Source organism: Schistocerca cancellata, chromosome 4 (assembly GCF_023864275.1).
Source record: "Schistocerca cancellata isolate TAMUIC-IGC-003103 chromosome 4, iqSchCanc2.1, whole genome shotgun sequence".
NCBI lineage: Eukaryota > Metazoa > Arthropoda > Insecta > Orthoptera > Acrididae > Schistocerca > Schistocerca cancellata.
Genome location: NC_064629.1, coordinates 479,088,714 through 479,114,061, shown reverse-complemented (window position 1 = coordinate 479,114,061; position 25,348 = coordinate 479,088,714). Strand labels below are relative to the sequence as shown.

The window sequence follows — 25,348 nt, the reverse complement described above, 5'->3', positions numbered from 1 at the left end:
TCTGATACACGCAGTGCATTTGGTAGCCGCCTAACGAGACCTCCCGATAAACCTACCAACAAGGACACCGCGCGTACTCCTCATCACCGATTTCGTTCAGTTTTATGGTATATGCAAGTCTTGGTCAGAAATGAATATGACACAAGTAGGAACTCCAGAGGGCTGACCATTTAGGAAAAAAGACAGCTGTTTTGGCGCGACTAGGGCAAGGCATCAGCCACTTATTTTAGTGTAGTTTCCAGACAGCTTTTGCCGCAGCGGAAAGAGTACAGAACTGTAGTGCCGGGATGGAATACTTATGCGCAATATTTTTTCTTGTTTTACTTTCAATTGTTACGTTACTTACACTGTAAATAAAGCAAAATAATGCTGAGTATATTGTATTTATTATAGTTTTCATAAATGACATGAAAAGGATAGGCGAAGGGAAAAGTAGACGATCCCACGAACCTCTCATTACCGTTCTGTACTCTTACCGCTCCGCCATCGACTGTATGGGAACTACACTAACATAAATGGTTCATGACTCACTCTAAACCAGTCACAAACGTTTATTTTCTAAGCGCTTAGCTATCTGGTCCGCCCTCAATTGTAACTCTCATTTCTGGCAAGCCCTGCACATACCATAAATTTGGACGAAATCGGTGATCAGTAGGTGGGGTCCGCTTGTAAGATGATTTCGACACTCCTTCCCGACCTGCCTGCTTTCCTAGAAGGACTCCATTAACCGCCTCATGGTGGGACTCCAATGATTATCATGCCTAACGGCTGCACTTATCCGTATTGAGCAGGAAGGTCAGCCATTGGCCCAACAACGGAGGCATCCCGTACTGGCTCAAATGTGTTTTAATTTTGGGTGGCACTTCGTACCTGCTGCTAAGGCATAAGGAGGAGCCGTCTGGCCAGTTTCTACGTTTATTCTCCGCCCAGAAGCTCGCGATCGCACCACTGTCGGCCATTCACCCTCCAGTGAAGACAGACTGATCAGATGTAGTGTATTGGAAGAAACATTGATAACGGAGATTCTAGGGAATTACTATTACACGAGAGATGTCACAGCTTTCGCCACTGGTGCCTCAATGCCATTGCAGCTTTGAGTAACAGCCTGAAGTCTGTCGAACTTGGTCAACGCTGCTTCTAGCTGTTGTGAGTCCTCCTTGTAACACATAAAAGGCACAGTTTCTATCCATTTTATACTGTATAAAAACTATATGAGTTCCACAAAATGCAAACAAACCAGACAGAGCTGACGCAGGAAAAAAAGACTACGTGAGTACTGCGCTACTGGAGTTGAGATGCACACAACGTAATTGGGAAACATAAAAAAACTACCACTGAAAACGGCTCTAAGTAATGACTCTACACTTAGATCACAAAATCCGAAGGTTCTTTAAAGTGAAAACTGTTGATGTTACTAAAAAAAAGATACACTGGCAAGACAGCTCACTCAAAAGCAAACGTGCGAAAATAATGCGTAGGCACTTAAAAATGTAACTAAACACTAGTGACGACCGCGAGAAAACTCTGAACTAATGGCTCTGTACATACACAAACAACTTCTGCACCTTCCGCCTCTGCGGCTGCTGCTGGCAATTCATGTGTTATTTGCAATGGTTATTGTTGGCGTGAAGCTACACTGGAACGTCAGCTCACACAAAAGCTAATGGACAAATAATCCGCAAGTACTTAGAAAATGTAATTAAATACTAGTCAACTCAGATGAGTACACAGTTCATATTTAGTTCTTGACAGAAGCTCGTGGGAAAACACTAAATCAAACGCTCTGTACAAAAATGAAGACTAGCATGTCGGACGCTTCTTCTCTGTGTCCTCTTCACGATAGTTTTTCGATCACTGATGGCAGAATCACTACAATTATTAACAGCAGATAAGTGCTCGAATAATAATTTTGATTTGTGAATCGTAATTTACAATGGCTATTCGCCAGGTCAAGAGAGTTTCTCCTTGCACGCAGACAATGCATAAATGCAACAAGGAAAGTACACAGATTATACTGACCACTACGTTTGGTGTGTTATTTGATCCAGTAGCGTACATATAGTTTAACTGCTGTTTATCGATCTGGGATCTCATCAAGTGTAGTTAAATAAAATTCAAAGATGAGCTTAGCTATCCGTCTCTGATCTCTTTGATCAGCGATACTGTGTCCAAAAAAAAAAAAAAAAAAAAAAAGAACATTTAAGGAAGACCTAGGAATATGCAATGAGAAAGGCTTTATGTATTGAAGACAACCAGCTCTCAAAAGAGATCCCGTACCAGTGCGAATCAGGAAACATTTTAATCCCCCTAAGAATATCTTATTTAACGATCACGATGATAAAATTTTAAAAACAATTGTGCCCATAGAAAGGGGCAAAGAAAAATCCGTTTCTCTTGTATCAATGCGAATGGAACAGGAAGGAGGGAACAAGAGTCTCGTACAGTATACAGTGAGGTGAAAAAGTCATGGGATACCTCCTAACATCGTGTCGGACCCTCTTTTGCCCAGCGTAGTGCAGCAACTCGACGTGGCATGGACTCCACAAGTCGTTGGAAGTCCCCTGCAGAAATATTTACCCCTTCACCCTCTGCAGCCGTCTATAACTGCGAGTGTTGCCGGTGCAGGATTTTGTGCAATAACTGACCTATCAGTACGTCTCATGTATGGCGATGTGGGTGGCCAAATCATTAATTCAAATAGTGATCGGCTCAGGTGGACCAGAGCATCCAGTCCATTCCATGTAAACACTGCCCACATCATTACGGAGCCACCACCAGCTCGCACAGCGCCTCGTTGACATCTTGGATCCTAGCTTCGTGGGCTCTGCGCCACATTCGAACCCTACCGTCAGCTCTTACCAATTGAAATCGGGAATTATTTGACCAGGTCACGCTTTTCCAGTCGTCTGGGATCAACCGATATGGTCACGAGCCCAGAAGAGGCGCTGCAGGCAACGTCATGCGTTAGCAAAGACACTGGCATGGGTCGTTTGTTGCCATAGCCCATTAATGGTACATTTCGTTGCATTCTACTAATGGAAACGTTCGTCGTACGTCACACATTAATTTTTTCTGTAATTTAGCGCAGTGTTGCTTGTCTGTCAGCACCGACAACTCACGTCACTGCTCTCTGTCTTTAAGTGAAATCTGTCTGCCACTGCGTTGTCCGTGGCGACAGGTAAAGCCTGAAATTTGGTATGCACAACACACGCTTGACACTGTGGATTTCGGAATATTGATTTCCATAACGATTCCCGAAACAGAGTGTCCCATGTGTCTAGCTCCAACTACTATTCCGCATTCAAAGTCTGTTAATTCCTGTAATGAGACCATGATCACGTTGGACACCTCTCCACACGAACACCTGAATACAAATGACAGCTCCACCAAAGCACTGCCCTGTTATACTTTAAGTACCCGATACTACTGCTGTCTGTATATGTGCATATCGCTATCCCATGAGTTTTCTCACCTCAGCGTATGTTCTCCACCAAAGCCCCTTCGGCAGCTTACATAGTAAAGATGTAATTGTAGAGTTCCAACACCAATCTGAAACTTTTACAGGGTTTGCAAGCTGTACGTAGAGAATCCTCCTGGCAAAAGTATTGCCTTAATTCTGGTCAGGTACACAGCTGTGATCTTTTGGGATATTTCATTCGCATAGTGAGTCCTCAACCCAAACACGCCGTCCATACTCAGACTGTGGCAACCGAGTAATTTCGTTATTCATTAAAATTATAGATCTGAAATTAGAGGTAAACTAAATTTTAGCAGTATGAACTAGTTAGCTACTCACGTTGGATAGCGCGGTGGTGATGCGCAGTAACCCAGCTGATCAGCGTTCGGGCAGTCATGACGTATCACATCTTCCAGCGTCGCCTTCGCTACTTCGTTGTCCTGCTGAGCTTCCGTTTCTGTTTCCTTAGCATTGCTTGCCAAAGCGGCAGGTCGGGGCAGGCTGTTTTCCACATTCGACGTTACTGAAGATGCAGATTGTGTGTTACTGAGCGAAGCTGACGCATTGTTGATTGTAGTCGCAACATTTCCAGCGAATGTGAAATTTGATGTTGTTCCGTTGAAAGAATTATTCTGACTATGGGGAATACCAAATGAAGTAGACACGTCTTCGATGTTGAAATGCAGATTTCTCGTCGGCTGTACTGGACGTCCGAAATCGTTGATAGCTGCAGCTTGAATGGCACCTTGCTGGTAAAGGGTCTGCTGAAAATAATTTTGATTCTGCTGTGGGCTATTGGCAGTAGCCTGGCGAACAGGTACGTTATCCTGCAGTTGGTGATTGAAAGCGAAATTTTGATTGAATGACAAAAACCGGTTTTGATGACCAGAGTCAACTTGTTCTTTATTATTCGGTGAAAGCCAGTCGCCACTTGCTATGTCCGGCGCTTGCAGTGGTTTTGGTACCCCACCGAAATCAAGAAATGTAGGCCTGTTTATACCGAAATTTTGTGGCAATGGACTCGCCTGATGACTCTGATACGAAGTGAAGTGCACAGGAGTGACCTGGCCGTGCAGGAAACCAGATGACACAGGGTGCGACCTTATGTTGAGGGCCGGCGGCCTGCTCGCATGGTGGTCGGTCGGTGCGGCGAATAGCTGCGGGGGCGAGTTGGTGAGCAGTAGGTTTTGTCGGGCTGCGTCCCCCGTCCATCCTTCCGTGTAGCGAACGCCACGGATGTTCACCGGGCCGGGAAGGAGCTGTGCGCGGAACACAAGCGCGTCGCTCCCACCAGTCCACACAGCGGCAACCTGTGCAAAAAGAACACTCAGTACACTACTCAAACTGAAGCAAGCAACACGTTGTTTACCAATGATAAATAATACGTTCCATCTTCTATTTTTACTATTAACATTATCTTTTATCTTACGTTTCATTCAGTAACGAAGATATATTTAGAAATTCTACTGCTTGTCTTCTGGCAAGTACGGACACAGTTTATGTTGCACCACAATCATATCTAACTAAACTCAGTTTATGGAACGTAAAGTACAACGAGTGATTTGTCGGCGTCGTGATGGTACCAACGGGGAGAACAGACAAGACAGAGGGGTGTATTTATTATCAGTATTAGCAGTAGTAGTAGTAGTAGTAGTAGTGACATAGAACAAAAAAATTGTAAATTTAGGATATTTGCGTGACCATAGTATCCTAGATACAAACGAAAAGGAAGAACGTGGAAAAAGATGGCTGGAGGGAACTAGCACCACATCTGCACACATAAGTCACCTAATTTCCGAAAATTCCGGGAGGAGGACGATGAGCTCAGACGCCACCTACAATCAGATCTCAGATGTGTTCGATCGGGTTCAGATCTGACGAGTTTTGGGGCAAACACGTCAATTGGAACTCACAACTGTGTTCCTCGAACCACTCCATGACACTCCTGGCCTTGTGACACAGCGCATTATGTTCTTCAAAAATATCACTGATGCCGGGAAACATGATAGTCATGAAGAGCTGTACGTGGCCTGCAACCAGTGTACGACACTCCTTGGCCATTATGGTGCCTCATAATAGCTCCAATGGACCCATAGATGTCCACGTTAATGTTCCCCAGAGCACAATGAATCCGCCTTCAGCTTGTCTCCATCATAAAGTACAGGTCTCAAGGAACTGTTCTATATCTACATCTACATCCATACTCCACATGCCACCTGACGGTGTGTGGCGGAGGGTACCTTGAGTACCTATATCGGTTATCCCTTCTATTCCAGTCCCGTATTGTTCGTGGAAAGAAGGATTGTCGGTATGCTTGTGTGTGGGCTCTAGTCTCCTTGATTTTATCCCCATGGTCTCTTCGCATTATATACGTAGGAGGGAGCAATATACTGCTTGACTCTTCGGTGAAGGTATGTTCTCGAATCTTCAACAAAAGCCCGTACCGAGCTACTGAGCGTCTCTCCTGCAGAGTTTTCCACTGGAGTTTATCTATCATCTCCGTAAGGCTTTCGCGATTACTAAATGATCCTGTAACGAAGCGTGCTGCTCTCCGTTGGATCTTCTCTATCTCTTCTATCAACCCTATCTGGTACGGATCCCACACTGCTGAGCAGTATTCAAGCAGTGGGCGAACAAGCGTACTGTAACCTACTTCCTTTGTTTTCGGATTGCATTTTCTTAGGATTCTACCAATGAATCTCAGTCTGGCACCTGATTTACCAACGATCAATTTTATATGCTCGTTCCATTTAAATCGCTCCTAATGCGTACTCCCAGATAATTTATGGAATTAACTGCTTCCAATTGCTGACCTGCTATTTTGTAGCTAAATGATAAGGGATCTATCTTTCTATGTATTCGCAGCACATTACACTTGTCTACATTGAGATTCAATTGCCATTCCCTGCACCATGCGTCAATTCGCTGCAGATCCTCCTGCATTTCATTACTATTTTCCATTGTTACAACCTCTCGATATACCACAGCATCATCCGCAAAAAGCCTCAGTGAACTTCCGATGTCATCCAAAAGGTCATTTAGGTATATTGTGAACAGCAACGGTCCTACGACACTCGCTTGCGGCACACCTGAAATCACTCTTACTTCGGAAGACTTCTCTCCATTGAGAATGACATGCTGCGTTCTGTAATTTAGGAACTCTTCAATCCAATCACACAATTGGTCTGATAGCCCATACGCTCTTACTTTGTTCATTAAACGACTGTGGGGAACTATATCGAACGCCTTTAGGAAGTCAAGAAACACGGCATCTACCTGTGAACCCGTGTCTATGGCCCTCTGAGTCTCGTAGACGAATAGTACGAGCTGGGTTTCACACGACCGTCTTTTTCGAAACCCATTCTGATTCCTACAGAGTAGATTTCTAGTCTCCAGAAAAGTCATTATAGTCGAACATAATACGTGTTCCAAAATTCTACAACTGATAGACGGTAGAGATATAGGTCTATAGTTCTGCACATCTGTTCGATGTCTCTTCTTGAAAACGGGAATGACCTGTGCCCTTTTCCAATCCTTTGGAACGCTACGCTCTTCTAGAGACCTACGGTTTACCGCTGCAAGAAGGGGGGCAAGTTCCTTCGCGTACTCTGTGTAAAATCGAACTGCTATCCCATCAGGTCCAGCGGCCTTTCCTCTTTTGAGCGATTTTAATTGTTTCTCTATCCCTCTGTCATCTATTTCGATATCTACCATTTTGTCATGTGTGCGACAATGTAGAGAAGGAACTACAATGCAGTCTTCCTCTGTGAAACAGCTTTTGAAAAAGACATTTAGTATTTCCGCCTTTAGTCTGTCATCCTCTGTTTCAGTACCATTTTGGTCACAGAGTCTGGACATTTTGTTTTGATTCACCTACCGCTTTGACATAAGACCAAAATTTCTTAGGATTATCTGCCAAGTCCGTACATAGAACTTTAATTTCGAATTCATTGAACGCCTCTCGCATATCCCTCCTCACACTACATTTCGCTTCGCGTAATTTTTGTTTGTCTGCAAGGCTTTGGCTATGTTTATGTTGGCTGTGAAGTTCCCTTTGCTTCCGCTAACTCGGTTGTTGTACCACGGTGGCTCTTTTCCTTCTCTTACGATCTTGCTTGGCACCTACTCATCTAACGCATATTGTACGATGGTTTTGAACTTTGTCCACTGATCCTCAACACTATCTGTACTTGAGACAAAACAACGGATTCGCCCCATCACATTGGCATGATGAAGGAAATACAGGGATTCATAAGACTATGTAACGCTCTGGCACTGCCCCAAAATTCAGTGGCGATGGTCACCTGACCATTTCAGTCGTAAATGCCGATGTCGTGGTGTTACACTTGGACATGCTTGGGTCGTCGGCTGCAGAGGCCCATCATTAGGAATATTCGGTGCACTATTTGTTCATACACCTTGTACTGTGCCCAGCGTTAAAGTCTGCTATCAGTTCCGCGACAGTTCGCCGTCTGTCCTGTTTTACCAGTCTTCCCACCCTACGGTGTCCGACATGTGTAATGAAGGGTTCTCGCCCAACCTCACACCGTGAAGACGTAGTTTCACCTCGGTTTCGCCACGTGTTAAAGACACTCACCACAGCACTCCTCCAACATCCGACAAGTCGCGCAGTTTCCGAAATGCTCGTGCCGAGTCTCCTGGCCATCACGATCTGCCCTCGGTCAAACTCAGATAGATCGGGCGCCTCTCCCATTCTACACACGGAGAGTATGCCCACTGATACTACATGCACCGTGTCCGTTACTGACTAGCAGTCATTCCTCGCCAAGTGACGCTGCCATAGCCTGGACGGTTTATATCGATAGTAGGTCGGTGGTCGTAATGTTATGGCTTATCAATTACGTGCTCAATAGGTCACATTGAAGCACTTGTATCAAAATAATGTTTCTACGAGTACTCTGGGGTTCAAACCTTATCGAAGAGCGCTACAATGCAACAGAACAATAAACAGCAACACTCTCTTTTCAAATAACTTTTAAAATAATGAAACACGACTGAATCAAAACAGTCAGAACATGACATAGCTTCATATGAACAGCGATTTGGAGTGGTAAATGCAGGATATGATCATCATGAGCCATACCTAAGCTACCTCATATTTTCTTTCACCATCTGCGTGCACACACACGCACGCACACACACACACACACACACACACACACACACACTTACAGATGTTGACCAAACATGTAGAAACACAACGAGAAATGCATGCTTGAACATAAACGTAGATGTTAGACAAGTCTGCAGATTGCGCTGTTGAACAGGCTCGTTATAATTAAAGTTTCGCTACTTGAGAGAGTCCATATAAAAACGAGTGAAGATAGGAAAATGAATCTTTATGTGAACATTTGAAAGGACATGCGAAAGATTAACAACGAATACAGCACTGAACGGAACACATTTTAATTTCCCCATGTGAGGCTAACATTTGTTAATTGCTTTACGTTCGAAGATAGAAACTCGGCTCAGTGTGACAACCGTCTACATCCACGACAGCCTGGAGCCACACTGGAGATTGCTCTACTGTTGCACTTTCCGAATATTCAGTTGTCGTGACACAGATCGTGCAACGCTCGAAGACTGCACATTGCCTCCCGCATTTTCAGCGATGGCAAAAATATTTTCTTCAATAATTTGTGGCGCAGCTAGCCGGTGGTCTCTGACAAAGGCTATTCCCAAATCGCCAGTTTATTCGAGCTTCCGAATCCTGTACATCAAACCCGGTGCGGAATGCGGACCTCTCCGTATTTGTTTAATGCATCGAAACTCTCGAAGAGCTGCATCACTCCTGCTGTTTTGATAATACAGCGTTTCGAGGAAAACCACATCTCACCTATTCCAGATCAATGTTGACCGTGTGCAAGTGTAATGCACACTGATGCTTGTGCTTTAAGCCGACGTCACCGTACCAGTAGCGGCGCCTAGCGGTAAGTCATGACACTACCATCAATAAAAGCGCACATGCTGCAGCCCACAGACTGGCAAACGTTCTTATACCCATCAGTATCCGTACGGTAAACAGTTTTTCGTCTACACTGTCTCAAGTAGTTATATTTTGATTATAACAACCCCGTACTGACCACAAACGGTCGTCTATACTTTGCAAGTGTCAGTCGTTGTTAAAAAATGGCTCTGAGCACTATGGGACTTAAGTTCTGAGATCATCAGTCCGCTAGTACTTAGAACTACTTAAACCTAACTAACCCGGCTCAGTCGTGGTTAGAACGGCGTTATGTGTAGATATGTCCGAGCTAAGTGAATTCGATCTTGGGCAAATCGTTGGTGCTCATATGGTGGTTGTTTCCGTAATCAGGGGAGCAGAAGTGTTTGTTTCTTCAATAGGATCCGTTTTGAAGATTTATACCACATATATGGAAAGCGCAAACACATATTCCGCTGAGTCACAACTTGGAAGAAAGTTTGTGTTGAGTGAGATTCCGACGAGGTCATTGATTTGTTGTTGTTGTGGTCTTCAGTCCAGCTAGCGACTAAAAGTAAGAGGAAGACAAATGCAAAAGTCACTGCAGAACTGAATATCGCACTCGTGAACCCATCCGCACCAAAACAACACTAAGGGAGCTCCAGAAGCTGGCTATTGCAGGGAAAATTGGAATTCCAAGCCCACTCATCAGTGATACTATTTCCCGTGTCGAGAAAACGTGATAACGAAGACATAAAACCTGGACTACTGAGCAAAGGAAGAAATTAATTTGATCGGGTGAGTCATGTTTCACACTGTTTCCTACTCCTCGTTGAGATTACGGCTCATGAGTGAAACATCGCAGGAATAGGTGATGCTGCAGCCATCCATATCGTGGTATTCCATGGGCCCTATGGTTACTCTACAAGGTCACGTAACTGCCAAGGATTACGTGACCGTTTTTATATGTTGTAAGACGTGTATATTTCTATTGTCTATTGTCAAACCACAATTTATGAAAGATGTATATATTTTATTAATAGGATTAAGTAGGAAAAATTAAAATCATGTTGGAAATAATTGTGGTAGCATCGAATGTCTGCACCAAAGTACTGTTGGCAAGAGAGACCGTACATTGATATAATTTTAAAAAGGGCGGGAGAGACATGTTATGGATACATTTTAAGAAAAGATCAGGAAAGACCGCGCATTGATACATTTTGTAATGGTAGCAGGGATTGCCTGCACCAGAAAGCGTTGTTGGCAGGAGAGACCGCACTTTAGCGTTCGTAGGAAGTCAGTAATAAGAGAGATGTGAAGCGAGTCGGCAGGTTGAGAGGAGCGGTGTGCCTGCCAGCCACTAGCTATGATTTACAAGAGATAATAGACGGATGTACAGAGACATCAGGTAACTATTATCATAAGAGGAACTAATATTATTGAATTAATTTTTTGAGAAACTCAAGACTATTGAAGTTATGTTTGCGCATTGCCAGTTGTAAGATTGTCGTAAAAAGTAAGTCCCATTTGTAGGTTTGTAAAATCATATCATTCAGAATATAATTAATTTTTGCCACCAATATTGCATTACTGATTATAATCCATCCCAGGAACCATCAACGTAAAACTTTGAGGATTTTTATTGTTGTCAAGATAAAGTTTAACTATGAATTACGTAACTTCAGTCAAATTAATTAGAGAATAACGTCAGCTTTGCTATTAAGGAATAACGTCAGCTTTCGTAATAAATACAGCCACTTATTATGACAGCCCACCAACAGCTAATAGAGTATAATAAAACAGAGTAAGTATATTCATGTCCTAGTTCGATGTAGCAGTCAGATGGCGATCCAGAAACAGTAAAAAAGGTAAGGAACAGTTTTGGGTTATTGCAGGTAACGTCTGAGGGCCACGACATCTCCTCGGGAGTTATAAGTAGGGGGAAGCAATATATTCGATACCTCATCCAGAAATGCACCCTCTCGAAACCTGGACAGCAAGCTACACCGCCATGCAGAGCACCTCTCTTGCAGAGCCTGCAACTTGAGTTTGCTAAACCTCTCCGTAACGCTATCACGCTTACCAAATAACCCTGTGACGAAACGCGCCGCTCTTCTTTGGATCTTCTCTATCTCCTCTGTCAACCCGACCTGGCGCGGATCCCACACTGATGAGCAATACTCAAGTATAGGTCGAACGAGTGTTTTGTAAGCCACCTCCTTTGTTGATGGACTACATTTTCTAAAAACTCTCCCAATAAATCTCAACCTGGCACCCGCCTTACCAACAATTAATTTTATATGATCATTCCACAACAAATCGTTCTGTGCGCATACTCCCAGATATTTTGCAGAAGTAACTGCTACCAGTGTTTGTTCCTCTACATCTACATCTACCTCTTTACTCCGCAAGCCACCTGACGGTGTGTGATGGAGGGTACTTTGAGTACTTCTATCGGTTCTCCCTTCTATTTCAGTCTCGTATTGTTCGTGGAAAGAAAGATTGTCGGTATGCCTTTGTGTGGGCTCTAATCCCTCTGATTTTTTCCTCATGGTTTCTTCGCGAGATTTACGTAGGAGGGAGCAATATACTGCTTGAATCCTCGGTGAAGATATCTTCTCTAAACTTCAACAAAAGCTCGTACCGAGCTACTGAGCGTCTCTCCTGCAAAGTCTTCCACTGGAGTTTATCTATCATCTCCGTAACGCTTTCAAGATTACTAAATGACCCTGTAACGAAGCGCGCTGCTCTCCGTTGGATCTTCTCTATCTCTTCTATCAAACCTATCTGGTATGGACCCCACACTGGTGAGCGACGTTCAAGCAGTGTTTCGTCGAAATAATCAGAAAATAACTTCCAATAAGCAGCATTTAAATTTGTATGCGAAGATTGAGAAAGAGAATTAATTTCAAAGTGTAGATTTCATTTGTTATTATTAAGCAAGAGGTAGAAACCCAAAGGGAATGTTTCAGAGGTTATTGTAATGGGGAAGGTTGCTTAACAAAAGAGATGTAGAGGAGACGGGAAGTTTTCAAGGCTATCAGGTTCATCACATAGTAGAATGTTTGTTCCCCAGTAGTGATGCTGTGTTCCAAGACGGCAGGACGGCTGTTCACACAGATCGCATCGTTCACGATTGGTTTCTCGATTACGGGGATGAGTTGTCCCCTCAGCCTTGGCCAAAACAGTCACGACATCCAAATATTACAGGGCCTTTTTGGGCTACTTGGGAAAGAAGTGTGCGAGACCGCTATCCACCTTCATCTTAGTTGCCTGTCCTTGCACAATTTTTCTATGAGTAATGGTATAACGATTTCCTTGAAAACCATACAGGGCATGTCGTTGTCCATTCATAGACGACTGGGAGCCGTTTTGATGGCCATCGGGTTTCACACACCGTATTAGGAGTGGTAAAGTGTTATGTTCTTGGCGTTTTCGTATTTTGGCCAATCAATGTGTTTGTTTCATTAACGGAGATAGCGCTCCTATCTTGTGTACTATGAACATATGGACTTTCACAAACCGACTAAGATAGTACTCCTTATAAATGCAGCCATAATTGAAACAGATTATTTTAGTTAGTTGGGGACACACCTTGTCCAGAGGCACAGGCAATCCTCTTGCTTAAAAACTGTTATGACTGACAATTCGCTATTTTTCACAAACACAACTTTTATTGAGGTAAGTTCACAAGGTTGATGACTGAACAACAAACGAAATATTAACAATAACGATGCCAGTAAAAGTCTCCCGATTGAGGCAAACAATTATCCACTATGGTTCATGGTAATACACACACACACTAGTAAGAGTCCAATTCAGAGACGAAGACGTAATCTTCAGCGGTCGAAGTACACGAGGTTTTGGTGTAGTGATACTTTCTGCATGTCGTGGCTCGAGCTCCCCCTGCAGGAAGTAGTGCTCGGAGTGTCTGTTTCCATTATCTTTATGTAAATAGCCAGTGTTCACCATGGTGATTTTGGTACGACTTGGACATAGACAACGCCGTCCTCTGTGGTGTAATATAGGTTGCCGGCCCTCAGGGGCTACCTTGGCTCCGGCGTAACAATAATAGTTCATTTTCCAACACGGTTACATATCAGTTACGGGGTAAGCGCATTCAGTTTGCTCGACAATATTCAGATCTATAAAATGTTAGAATAAAATTTTGTAAGCGATAGAGTTAAAATATACAAAAGAAATAATTGTCTATTGTAAAATTAATTTAAAATTGTCCGTTTATCATGCATCTATTCATCACGGAGTAATCCTATACAATAAAACTAATACTGACATATACAATCTGAAACATTTATACGCAGGAGGAGATGGTGATGACTACACACATTAATGGAGAATTTCACAGTATCTTTACATGAAATAAATCTTTCTCGTACATCCTCTGTTACAGTACTTTTGTAGATCTGAGTACGGTTGATAGAACGAAAATGTTTATTTCACTACTGATGTGAGATTATGCTGGCAAACAAAGAGTAATGAAATGCAGTTTAACCGTTTTGATTATGAACAAAACCAAAAACATTGTGGTTTCCTTTGTGTATCATTGTTATATTATATGTTTTACATGCGAGAATTTCAGTACTTTATGCTTGGTACGTAATGATATAACAGCGCTACTTGGAAACAAAAAGCAAAGCAAATAAAGTATTCGCAGGTTTCCGGACATAAACGTATGTGGATATCTATTAGAATTTTGTTTCATGTCCCGTAGGAATGGAATCCAGGAATCAGATTAATGTTTCATAAATTTCGACGAGACAAAAGCCCGCAGTCTTTTATCTCGAGCATCTAGCGATTCCTCCAGCCTCATCTCACAAAGCCGCAAACGATGACAAAAAGAATGACGGACGAAATTCAAAATAAAATAATGCTGGATAACATGAGACCATAAACTGAATCGAATACTAACAACCTTGGTATTTTTATTTTGAAAAATATTCAAATTTTCTGATACAAAGTGGAAAAAATAGTGCATAGTAATAATATTACATTTATTTGACATTTACTTTCCTGGACAGAGGATTGTACGTCCCACAATGTAAACAGTAACTCTTAGAGGTGTAAATTGTCTTCTAAAGCAGTAAGCAGTGACCAAAAACATTCTCGAGTGTGATTTTATGTCATACTGTGAATTTTTTTATAAAAAGAATGTTTCAAGAAATACATTTATTCCACAGAGACCTATTTCAGTATCGCCAATGAGGGTGGAATTTCATTACACTAGAATTTCTTAATTTCTATACGTGTGTTAAGAACACATACTATCAGATGAAAATCACACAACAGGAATCAACAGTGGTACTTACGTGCTGCAGCGGAATGTGTATCTCACTGCATTCACAGTTTTGTCTACTTGAGACTTTGAACATGCCGACAAATAGTGTCCGTGTTAACTCAAATATTTTCCGGCAGTGAAATTATCGTGCGTGTTAAGCAAGCGTTAAGCGACGTTTTTTCCAAAATGTCGATGTTTCGCAAAATGAACAGCAGAGACGTCATATCCAGACATGTTGTCAACAATAGCTGGTGCTCTTACTCCGTGACTACAGCTGCAGAATCCACAATGGTCGTATGGGAGGTATTTATATTTGTCTCAGAGTGTAATTTTGTGACCGTATTGCGCGTAGCCGGAGACTACGGCCATCAACTGTCTAATAACGGCGTTTGCGTGCCGGTATATGAGGGCAGTCTGTTAGCAGCATATATCCGTAGCTGGGCATCCACATAACTCTGCTCTGTTAATAGATATTTGAATGTTCTTAGTCCCTCGTTTGTTGCTGAGGGTAGGAAATCTAGTAGAAAGTAGTTCCGTATAGCCTAAATAAATTCAGATAATATTATAATTGTAAGATTTCTTCGTTTTTCTTTTTAGAGAAAATTTCGTTGAGTGGATAGTAGTGTCTGTGTGGCTCTCTACATTCTTCCTATGCGTGCCTCAGATATGACAGAATATACTCGTCTGTTGACATAGCTTAGAGAACAAGTAGAATTAAAAAGTTCACATTCTGTTCCAGAATATAACCACATGTTTAACACAAACATAACTATTGCTCTTCATTAAACTAGCGTTTGGAAGGCAAAGCACCGTTACCAAATGATATGTGCTGTCTTAATTACCTTTCGTATGAGGAATATGTGTATTGGGAAAATAACATGGTAAAAACCGGTTAGTTTTTTGGGAAATTTCCGAACATCTACAGTTTAAATGATTTCGATACATTTTCGTCAGATTTTTCAAAACATCAATTTCCTACAAATGAAAAGACACGCAATCTAAATAAACTAGAAATCCAGACAAAAAACTAAATGTAATATGGGAACAATCAAAATATTCTGTTATAGTTTTGGGTTATTGCTGTTATGTGGCAAATATTTGATATTTTAAGATAGTTCATAAATAATTAATGATGTACTGATGATGGCGTACGCTGAGATTAGTTCGGGTAAGGGAAAATAAGCGAATGTGGAATTTTGATGAAAGTGGGGAATCCTTTTACTTGTATATACTACGAAAACAGCATGTTTCATTATACTAGGATTAAATGGGTAACACATTTAAAGTGACGTACATTTTAACTGTGTACAACTTCTTGAATATGATGGATTATATCATGGTACTCAGTTTTAAATTGTCGACAATGAAGTAGGAGCATGAGGAAAATGTTTGCATTCAAATTCTGTAGAATTTGGAAACTTTCCTTGGTCACGCTGTTAGTAAGATACTCTTATGACTATTATTTGTACACCACATAGAAGTACTATTATAACTGAATAGAGTCAGGTCACTGTTGCTTAACAATTTTTTTATACAGGGGGAAGCGAAATTCGCGCACTCGAACTTCGCAGCGCAACTCCTCACATGCTAGCGATAAAAAACTGTCTCTCACAAAATTCCGTCGGGCGAGCACGTCCGGCAGAAAAAAAGACGTTAAAGAGTGACAATCTAGCAACACTGTAACAACATGTATGCTAACATCCTCTGTATGCATATGTTAGTTGTGGTGTACCGTTGGTGCAGTGGAAAGAGTTTGGGGTTAGCATGCAGGAGATAGATGGCACAAACTAGGGTTGAGGCATATGTCTTTTATTTGGTAAATGTAGTCCAGGCAGTACGTTATCTGGCATCTTAATCGCCAACAGAGATTGCAGCAGGTCCTCTAGAATACATTTGCACTTACAAACTACCATCGTAGAAATGGAAGCTTGGTCAGCTTTGAAAGAAGCCCTTTCGACGTCGTGGCTTGAATTTATTCGCACCACTTCGTTTACTAGAGGCAAAGCCTAATTTCTATGTGCCCCTCTCCAATGGTCCCATAGATTAGTACCAACTGTTATTCTTGCCTCGTTCAGGTCCAGTACATTTCGTTAGGGCCTTATGTTACCAGCAGGACTAGCAAATTGCTTTGCGAATAATGTCCGAACTCGGTTACTATTTGTATGTGTTATCAGCATGTTCCCACTAATTATGCCTTTCAACATTGAGTCTGGTAACCACATCCTGTTTAATACGTATTCAATGCATTATTATTGGTATTATTATTATTATATCGATGGAATTGTGGAAACATCACATCTATTACCATTAGGGTTCAAATGGCTCTGAGCACTATGGGACTCAACTGCTGAGGTCATTAGTCCCCTAGAACTTAGAACTAGTTAAACCTAACTAACCTAAGGACATCACACACATCCATGCCCGAGGCAGGATTCGAACCTGCGACCGTAGCGGTCTCGCGGTTCCAGACTGCAGCGCCAGAACCGCGCGGCCACTTCGGCCGGCTATTACCATTAGGGAAACTGTATAATTCTAAACCGAACATTTCACAATTAGCGGTGTCGGGATGCATTATGCAGAACAATATCTGTCGGAGGGATAATGCGCGTTATGTGGAACACTGCGCAGGACTGACGGCGTGTTTGTACTGTATGTGCGGCCCACCAGACAGAGCCTAGTTGCGAGCGGAGTAACGCGCCCGTGACAGACTTCAACGTACATGCGTACACGTACGGAATTTTCTCATCGTAAACCCCTAAACCAGTGTGGCAGACGTATGGCATACACAAATGATGGATAGGTGGATAAGCTTCTGGTCCTTGCTCCATCTGATAACCGGGCTGGTGTTATTGTTCGTGAATATGCTGCTAGATATCCTCGTCGACGCCATCCAGATAAGACTGTGTTTCGTCGCCTGGAGCTGCGCCTTGAGGAATGAGGTGCTCTACTTCCACCATCGCGTGACAGACGTCGTCCACGGACTCGCCACACTCCAGATACTGAGGAAGCTATTCTGGAGGTCATATACCAAGAGCCTCAGTGAGGTACCCATAGCGTAGCAAGGCAACTGCGTATCTTGCAATGCACGTTCATAAACGTGCTGCACGAGCATGGGTTATATCTCTATCATTATGCTTTCACGCAACACCTGCATCCTGTAGATCGCCATCAGCGGATGCAATTCTGTGATTGGTTCCAGCAACAACAGGAGGCCAACAATGACTTCCATAAGTCACCAGCGAACGTCGATGTCAAGTTCGCTATGGTGCCGGCCGGAGTGGCCAAGCGGTTCTAGGCGCTACAGTCTGGAACCCCGCTACCGCTACGGTCGCAGGTTCGAATCCTGCCTCGGGCATGGACGTGTGTGATGTCCTTAGGTTAGTTAGGTTTAAGAAGTTTTAAGTTCTAGGGGACTGATGACCACAGCAGTTGAGTCCCATAGTGCTCAGAGCCATTTGAACCATTTTCTTTCGCTATGGTATCATTGTCTGGGCCGGAATATTGGGTGACAGGTGTTTGGGCCCCTACATGTTGCCTGACGTATTGACTCCAGGCCACCGCGTTACCTGACATAAATCTCCAGGATTTCTTCGTGTGGGGTCACATGAAGGAGCACGTGTACTCTACTCCACTGACAAAAATGGAAGAATTGGTAGCGCGTGTTCATGCAGTTTTTCTGTGAATAGTCCAAAGCTGTATGATCCAGCACGTTGCACTATGTTTGGACGTTCAGGGAGGTCGCTTTGAGCATTTGTTTTTCTGAGGACAATATATACTGTTGTGAAGGCTATGCAGTCATTAATATGGACATTATTATTGTCACTGCTTCCTAATGTACAACATCTGAGCGCTCATATTATATGTAATAAAAAGGACAATTAGATGTTGTGTAATTATGCTGTACAATCATCTGTAGCATCTCGAAATTGATATTGTTTTTGTAGTTACTCTATGACAAGTTATTTGTTTCAGTTCTCTATTTCCTATTTGTCAGCGTTACGGAATGTTGTAAATTTAGGAAACATGTTACCTAAGAGACGGTGTGTATTACAGTGCGAAATGTCAGAAAGAAATTGGCGAATAACAAAAGGCGCCATAACCCAGGATCGAACCATCTACCTCCTGCATGTTAACCCAAAACTCTATACACTGCATCAACTATACAGCATGGCTGACCTCTTCTTACAGAGGTAGTTGCCATACATGTGGTTACAGTGTTGGAGGTTGCCACTCTTTAATGTCCTTTTTCTGCCGGATGTACTCGCCGGACGAAATTTTGTGAGAGATATTTTCTTATCGCTGGCATGTGAGGAGTCGCGCTGCGAAGACCGAGTGCACGGATTTTGCTTTACCCTGTATAGCCTTTTCCAATTTCGACATGGTATTACTACTTAAAATTCATTCAGACTTCCAAAAGACAGAGATATGTCAGGGAAACATCGTTGTCGGAAACATTCATAAACTGTCTTGTTGTTTGTCATTTTGGTATTAGTTTTTGATAATGTAAGATTTACGCTAATACCGTTGCCGCCCACGAGACGCTATAGTTCAATCATCCTTTATTCATCGTTGGATAATTCCCATCGAATAGAGTAGGGAAAGACAAAAATTGAGGGGTAACTGGGCAAAAACTGTGTTTATAGACAAGTGCAGATTTTACTTTGGTGCATGTGGTTGTCTTCTACGAGTATGGTATCGAACCGGACAATAACTTCTACCGCAGTGTAACAGATGACGACGTGAGGCGATATTACTGACAAAGAGAGTAATCCTCTAATGTTTGGTGAGACACAAAAACCGTAAGGGATAAGTCCATGCCATCCTTCATCAAGTCTCTCGCTATTTGCCGCGAACTTCAAGATTTTTGTTAACTCTTCTGCCAGCACAATCACCAAACCTGTTTCCAGAGAACGTGTTTGCGACTTGGTGGGACGGCGTCAGGTCGTATCTTCATTAGCCCTTGGTCATTCGAACAGCCGAAAGAAGGGGTAAATGTACTCTCGAACAAGCCGGCAGCTACCATCGTTTCTACGAATGACTGTAGGATTCCACTGATATTGTAGGTACAGAAATCTGTACAAGTTATTTTAATTATTTTCTGCGTAATTCGGGTGAAATTAACGCTTCCGCGTATTCTCTTTATTATTATTGTTCTTTCTTTTCTCTGACGTTATGTCTGGTCAAAAATGGAAAGTGACGCGGACCTTGATCAAGCGTGACTTCCTTTTAACTGTACGGTATTTGTTATATTGCATTTAGGAACTTTCGGGTAATTGAACATGTATCAATAATTACGGATTTCTGTAGTTGTATATATAAGTTTGGATGTAGCTGTATTGCATTGATGTACTGGTGGACATTGTGTGGTATGACTCCTGTAGTTGATTGTATAATTAGTATAATGTCAACTTTATCCTGATGCCACATGTCCTTGACTTCCTCAGCCAGTTGGATGTATTTTTCAATTTTCTCTCCTGTTTTCTTTTGTATATTTGTTGTATTGGGTGTGGATATTTCGATTAGTTGTGTTAAGTACTTCTTTTTATTGGTGCGTATGATGTCAGGTTTGTTATGTGGTGTTGATTTATCTGTTATTATTATCATTATTATTATTATTATTACTGTTATTATTATTTTGTTATTATTATTAACATTGCTATCATAGGAATGCCTATATTCGTAATTGCACCTACAGGCCTAAATACATTCCAGGGCGAATTCGAGGCATAAAGACTACAGTTGCTCGGACAGAACCACAAAAAACTGGATGATATTTTTGTGTATGTGTTCTTCGTCTTTATTATTATTATACATTAGTTACCAACTACGGAAACCGTATGATCACTGTCCAAAGTCCAATGTATCTGTAGTTGAGATCATGCATCGTATATCGCCGATGTGGATGGTCCATCAGCATCGACTAGGTATCTTCGCAGACATTTAGTCACATATCCAGTTCTCTTTTGCGCTCGATGAAATATTGCTTTGCTGGTCAACGGACGCTTCAGTAGGTTCGTCACCACATTCGCGTAGACTTCCCCGCCCAACCAGTATATCCCAATCAGGGTTTGTAATTCCATGGGCAGGTCGTATACTACTCGCCATATCGAAAATTTCTGTTAGTACATTAATCTTTCTGTAATATATGACCTGTAATGAAAATAAACGCCATTATCACATTTGATTGAGCATTTTGTCTTTTCTATTTTAAGGTCGAACGACGGTCTATTTTTCACACACTGATATGGTGTAATGTCTACCGGGAAGGTCATTTTCTTTGGATTTGGTAATGTCTCCATGTGACTTTTGTTTTCATCCAGGCTCTGATATTGGCTACGCCTTAAAGAAACAAAAGAAAAAGAAGAACACAGCATCTGCACCTTTGCCCATTAGTCACTGATATGAGCAAAGGGTGTGTAAAGATTACATTGCAAAATATCACTTGAAATAACATGAGTGCTGTTAAGGGTGCTTATCTTGAACACAAAAAAAAACTCCACTCGTAAAGTAAAATAAGACTAACAACACATTCACAGTCCCGCTAATAGCACTTCTGCACAGTGCATTTATTTAACAGTTGGAAATCCTCCTCACACATGCTCGAATAACTCTGCCGAAGAAAACCTACTCCTCTAAGAGCTCCACAGTTATGACCTCCCCGTAACTCGTAAATAAGTTTTTGAGTTTTCTGACCTTGACAGTAGGGAACCGCACGTCTATCAATAGTGTTGCAACTGGTTTCAGGAAGCTAACCCCAATGCTGATAGTGTTAAGCTTCTGTTCAGATGAGGATTGTTTCCTGTTTCGAAGTATAGATTACACTTTCCCCACTGTAATGTTAATTGAGTTTAACTACACAAAATATAGAGGTGTTTGTACTCACTTGTCGACATTCTCCGGTATGTATGCACTTTTCCACTAATCACACTGTCGGGATGTCCTGCTATTAATAAGACATAAATTCCATGTGCACTATTTCTCTGCGTGGAAGCATTCCAGCAGAAATTATTTTATTGCACACATGCAGCATATTTCTGTGGGAATCGCTATTGCTTGCTTCTGAAAAAGGTTTAGTTAGATTTTTACTGTATTAGTGTCGCAAATTCTGACTAGCATTTCCGTAACTGCCGGCCTATTGCAGTTAAGCAAAAATTTTATTTTCTACAGAAACCATCAGATGTACTGTCAGAAGCACTGCACAACGACTTTATCAGAAATACTCTGTAAGTTTACATTAAAATCATTTCCTTGGGAATGCAACTTTTTCAGAAGTAGAGGCTCCCCTGAAGATTTCTGCCCCTCGGTATTTGAGCTGCAAACAGTGATTTCCTCAGAAATACACCGCAAGTGTGCAGTAAAGACTACGCAGAGTACAGAGAAGTGACCAAAGTCATGGGATACCTCATAATACCGTGCTGGATCTCCTTTTGCCTAGCGAAGTGGAGCAGCTCGAGTTGGCATGGACTCAACAAGTCGTTCAAAGGCTCCTGCAGATACATTGAGCCATGCTGCCTCTTTAAACGTCCATAACTGCGAAAGTGTTGCCCGCGCAGGGTTTTGTGCGGGAACTGATCTCTCGATTATGACCCAAAAACGTTCGATGTCATACATGTCTGCAATATGGGTGACCCCAACATTCGCTCAAAATGTCCAGAATGTTCTTCAAACTAATCGTGAACAGTAGTGTTCCGGTGAGAATTTCACCGTTGTTTGTGAACCTGAAGTCCATGAATGGCTGCAACTGGTCTCCTAGTAGCCGAACATAACCATTTCCAGTCCATGTTCGCTTCAGCTGTACCAGAAGACCCAGGCCATTCCAATTAAACACAACCCACATCATTATCGAGTCTCCACCAAATTGCACAGTGCCTTGTTGAAAACCTGGGTCTATGTCACACTCAAACCCTTTCATCAGCTCTTACCAACTGAAATCGGAGCCTATCTGGAGAGGTCACAGTTTTCCAGTCGTATAGGTTCCAACCGATACCGTCACTAGCCCAGGCCAGGTGCTGCCGGCAATGTGCTGTTTGCAAAGTCACTTGTGTCGTCGTCTGCTACCATAGCCATTAACGCCAAATTTCGCCGCACTGTTCTAACGGATACGTTCGTCGTATGTCCCACATTGATTTCTGCGGTTATTTCACGCATTGTTGCTTGTCTCTTAGCACTGAGATATTTATGCAGATTTCGGAGCCCTTGTCGTTGTTTGAAGCCGTCGGCCACTGCGTTGCATGTGGCGGGAGATACCGCCTGATATCTGGTATTCCGGGACACTGTTGACACTGTGGATCTAGGAATATTGAATTCGCTAACAATTTCTGAAATGGAATATCCCATGCGTATAGCTTCAAATACTAGTCAGTGCTGAAAGCCTGCTAATTTCCTTTGAGCGGCCATAATCGCGTCGGAAACGTTTTATATGAATCACCTGAGTACAATTAAGAGCTCCGACAATGCACTGCCCATTTTACCTTGTGCCCGCGATCCTACCGCCACATATTTATTTGCATATCGCTATCCCACGACGTTTTGTCGCACAATCATGGTGTTGCTGTCCTTCATGCACTTCAGATAGATGCTCACGACAACTGCAAGCAAACTCCTGACCAGCTTCGCCGTTTCCGAGATGTTCGTCCCCAGGAGCTGGGCTGTTGCAGTCTGCCCTTTGTGAAATTCGCTTATGTCACAGGATATCCCGATTTATCGTCGCTAGAATGATACCCCATTCATATCTTCTCCAATTATACAAGTACCGTACTGTATCACGTACCTGCATGGTAACATCGCGAGTTGGTAATCAGTTGCTGGCCCGAGTGGCCGAGCGGTTCTAGGCGCTACAGTCTGGAACTGCGCGACCGCTACGGTCGCAGGTTCGAATCCTGCCTCGGGCATGGGTGTGTGTGATGTCCTTACGTTAGTTAGGTTTTAAGTAGTTCTAAGTTCTAGGGGACTGATGACCACAGCAGTTAAGTCCCATAGTGCTCAGAGCCATTTGAACCACTTTTTTGGTGTTCAGTTTCACCATGGACAGTGATCATACGATTTCCTTCGTTGGCAATTTATGTGCAATAATAATAATAATAATAATAATAAAATAATAATAATGACACACAGCACATACACAAAAATATCATCCAGTTTTTTGTGGTATTGTCCAAACAACTGTTGTTTTTATACCTCGAATTCGCGCTGGTTTGTACTTAGGCCTGTAAGTGCAATTACGAACAAAGGTATTTCCACAGTAAATTTAGCTTTCACAGATTTTATACTTACATGGTTTTTCAGTTGGAGATTAAGCATTTGCATAATGTTCTAATTGATTTATATTTACACTGTGCTCACGCAGATAGTTAATAAAATCACATTTGGCAGCTCTAGTATAAGGACGCCAGTACCATCGAAAACGGCCGTAAATGTATGAAAAAGACACTCGAGAATGTGAATTATTTACCGAAACGCGTCGCAAAAGAAATACATAAATGAAAATCATGAATAGTAGCAGCAAAACTTATTTTATAATAAACAAACCGTTTGTTAAAGATTTTTGCTGTATTTTCTTTTGAGGTGTCCTGTACATTGAACACATGACAGGTCACTTTTTTGGTTCATATACGTGGCACTAGGGAACTTTCGTATCCTGGCCTAACGATGGCCCAGGCTCCGACTCTGTTGTAAATATGGAAACCGTAGGATCGCTGTCCTACGCCACGGTAAGCGCTAGGCGACGCTCACAATATAACGCGGCCCGTGCCAGAACCCATTCGCAACATGTATGGTGGTGTCCTCAATTACGGCGGGTGCCACGTATTTAGGGCCCCTGTGAGGAATTTCATCTCACTTCGTATCATTAGCACCATTGTGGCAATGCCTGACTGATAGGGAAGACCTGCCCTGCTATTGCACTTGGATGTTGCCGGACTGCTGCTTTGGAAGACTTTGTTATTACGTGTAACTGGGATGTGGATCCTGAGCTTCATGGTTCAGACGTCTTGTTCTGATTTTGCACTAGTGTACTCTGAGTCCTTTACATAGAGTCTACTTTACTTATTGTACTGTGTTTCAGTTTTAAGTAAGATACAGTAGGCCTATTATTCAAGACAGTGTCACTTAGTTCAAGAATCTTGGCCCAGTCCTTGGGTATTTTCTCCTGGTTCTATGTCATTAGTACAATCTGGTGTAGAATTTCTATATAAACGAATTTATTGAGGTCAAAAATTTCTAATGTCATAAAATTACTGCCACACTTCATCACTGGAGCAGTGGTATGATAAACAGACAGTTCTGTCGACATATTTGTTTAATGATCTTTTTATATTTTTTAAAAAAATGAGATATCGTTTGTATTCACGGTTTCAGGTTATTATGTTATTAATTTTTCTTATCATTTTGGAATGCACAAAAAAATTTAATATTGTTCCTTAAGTAGTTACGACTCTGAAAAGGCATCTAGTCTCATTCTTGAGGTCGTCTTCTAATTATCGAAATAACGGCGTATGTATTGGATTTTTTCGTATTGTAGTTTGTGATCTCCTTTGTTTGTCTACAAGAACAACGCGGTGTTTACCTAATGGATTTTGGTAAAATTGTATTCTGAATAATTCCCTAAATCTGATGTTGTCTTCGTACTTCTTATTAAACCCAAAGTCTCTCG

At 42.1% G+C, this 25,348-nt stretch overlaps 1 protein-coding gene across 1 annotated transcript in view; it reads right to left on the bottom strand.

The window, feature by feature from the left end:
* The window catches only part of LOC126184269 (uncharacterized), a 324,304-nt gene that overhangs the window by 168,713 nt on the left and 130,243 nt on the right, over positions 1–25,348 (bottom strand). Inside the window, exon 2 of the mRNA XM_049926643.1 lies at positions 3,797–4,767. Within this exon, the coding sequence (XP_049782600.1) occupies positions 3,797–4,767 (971 nt within the window). The remainder of the gene's footprint in view (positions 1–3,796; positions 4,768–25,348) is intronic.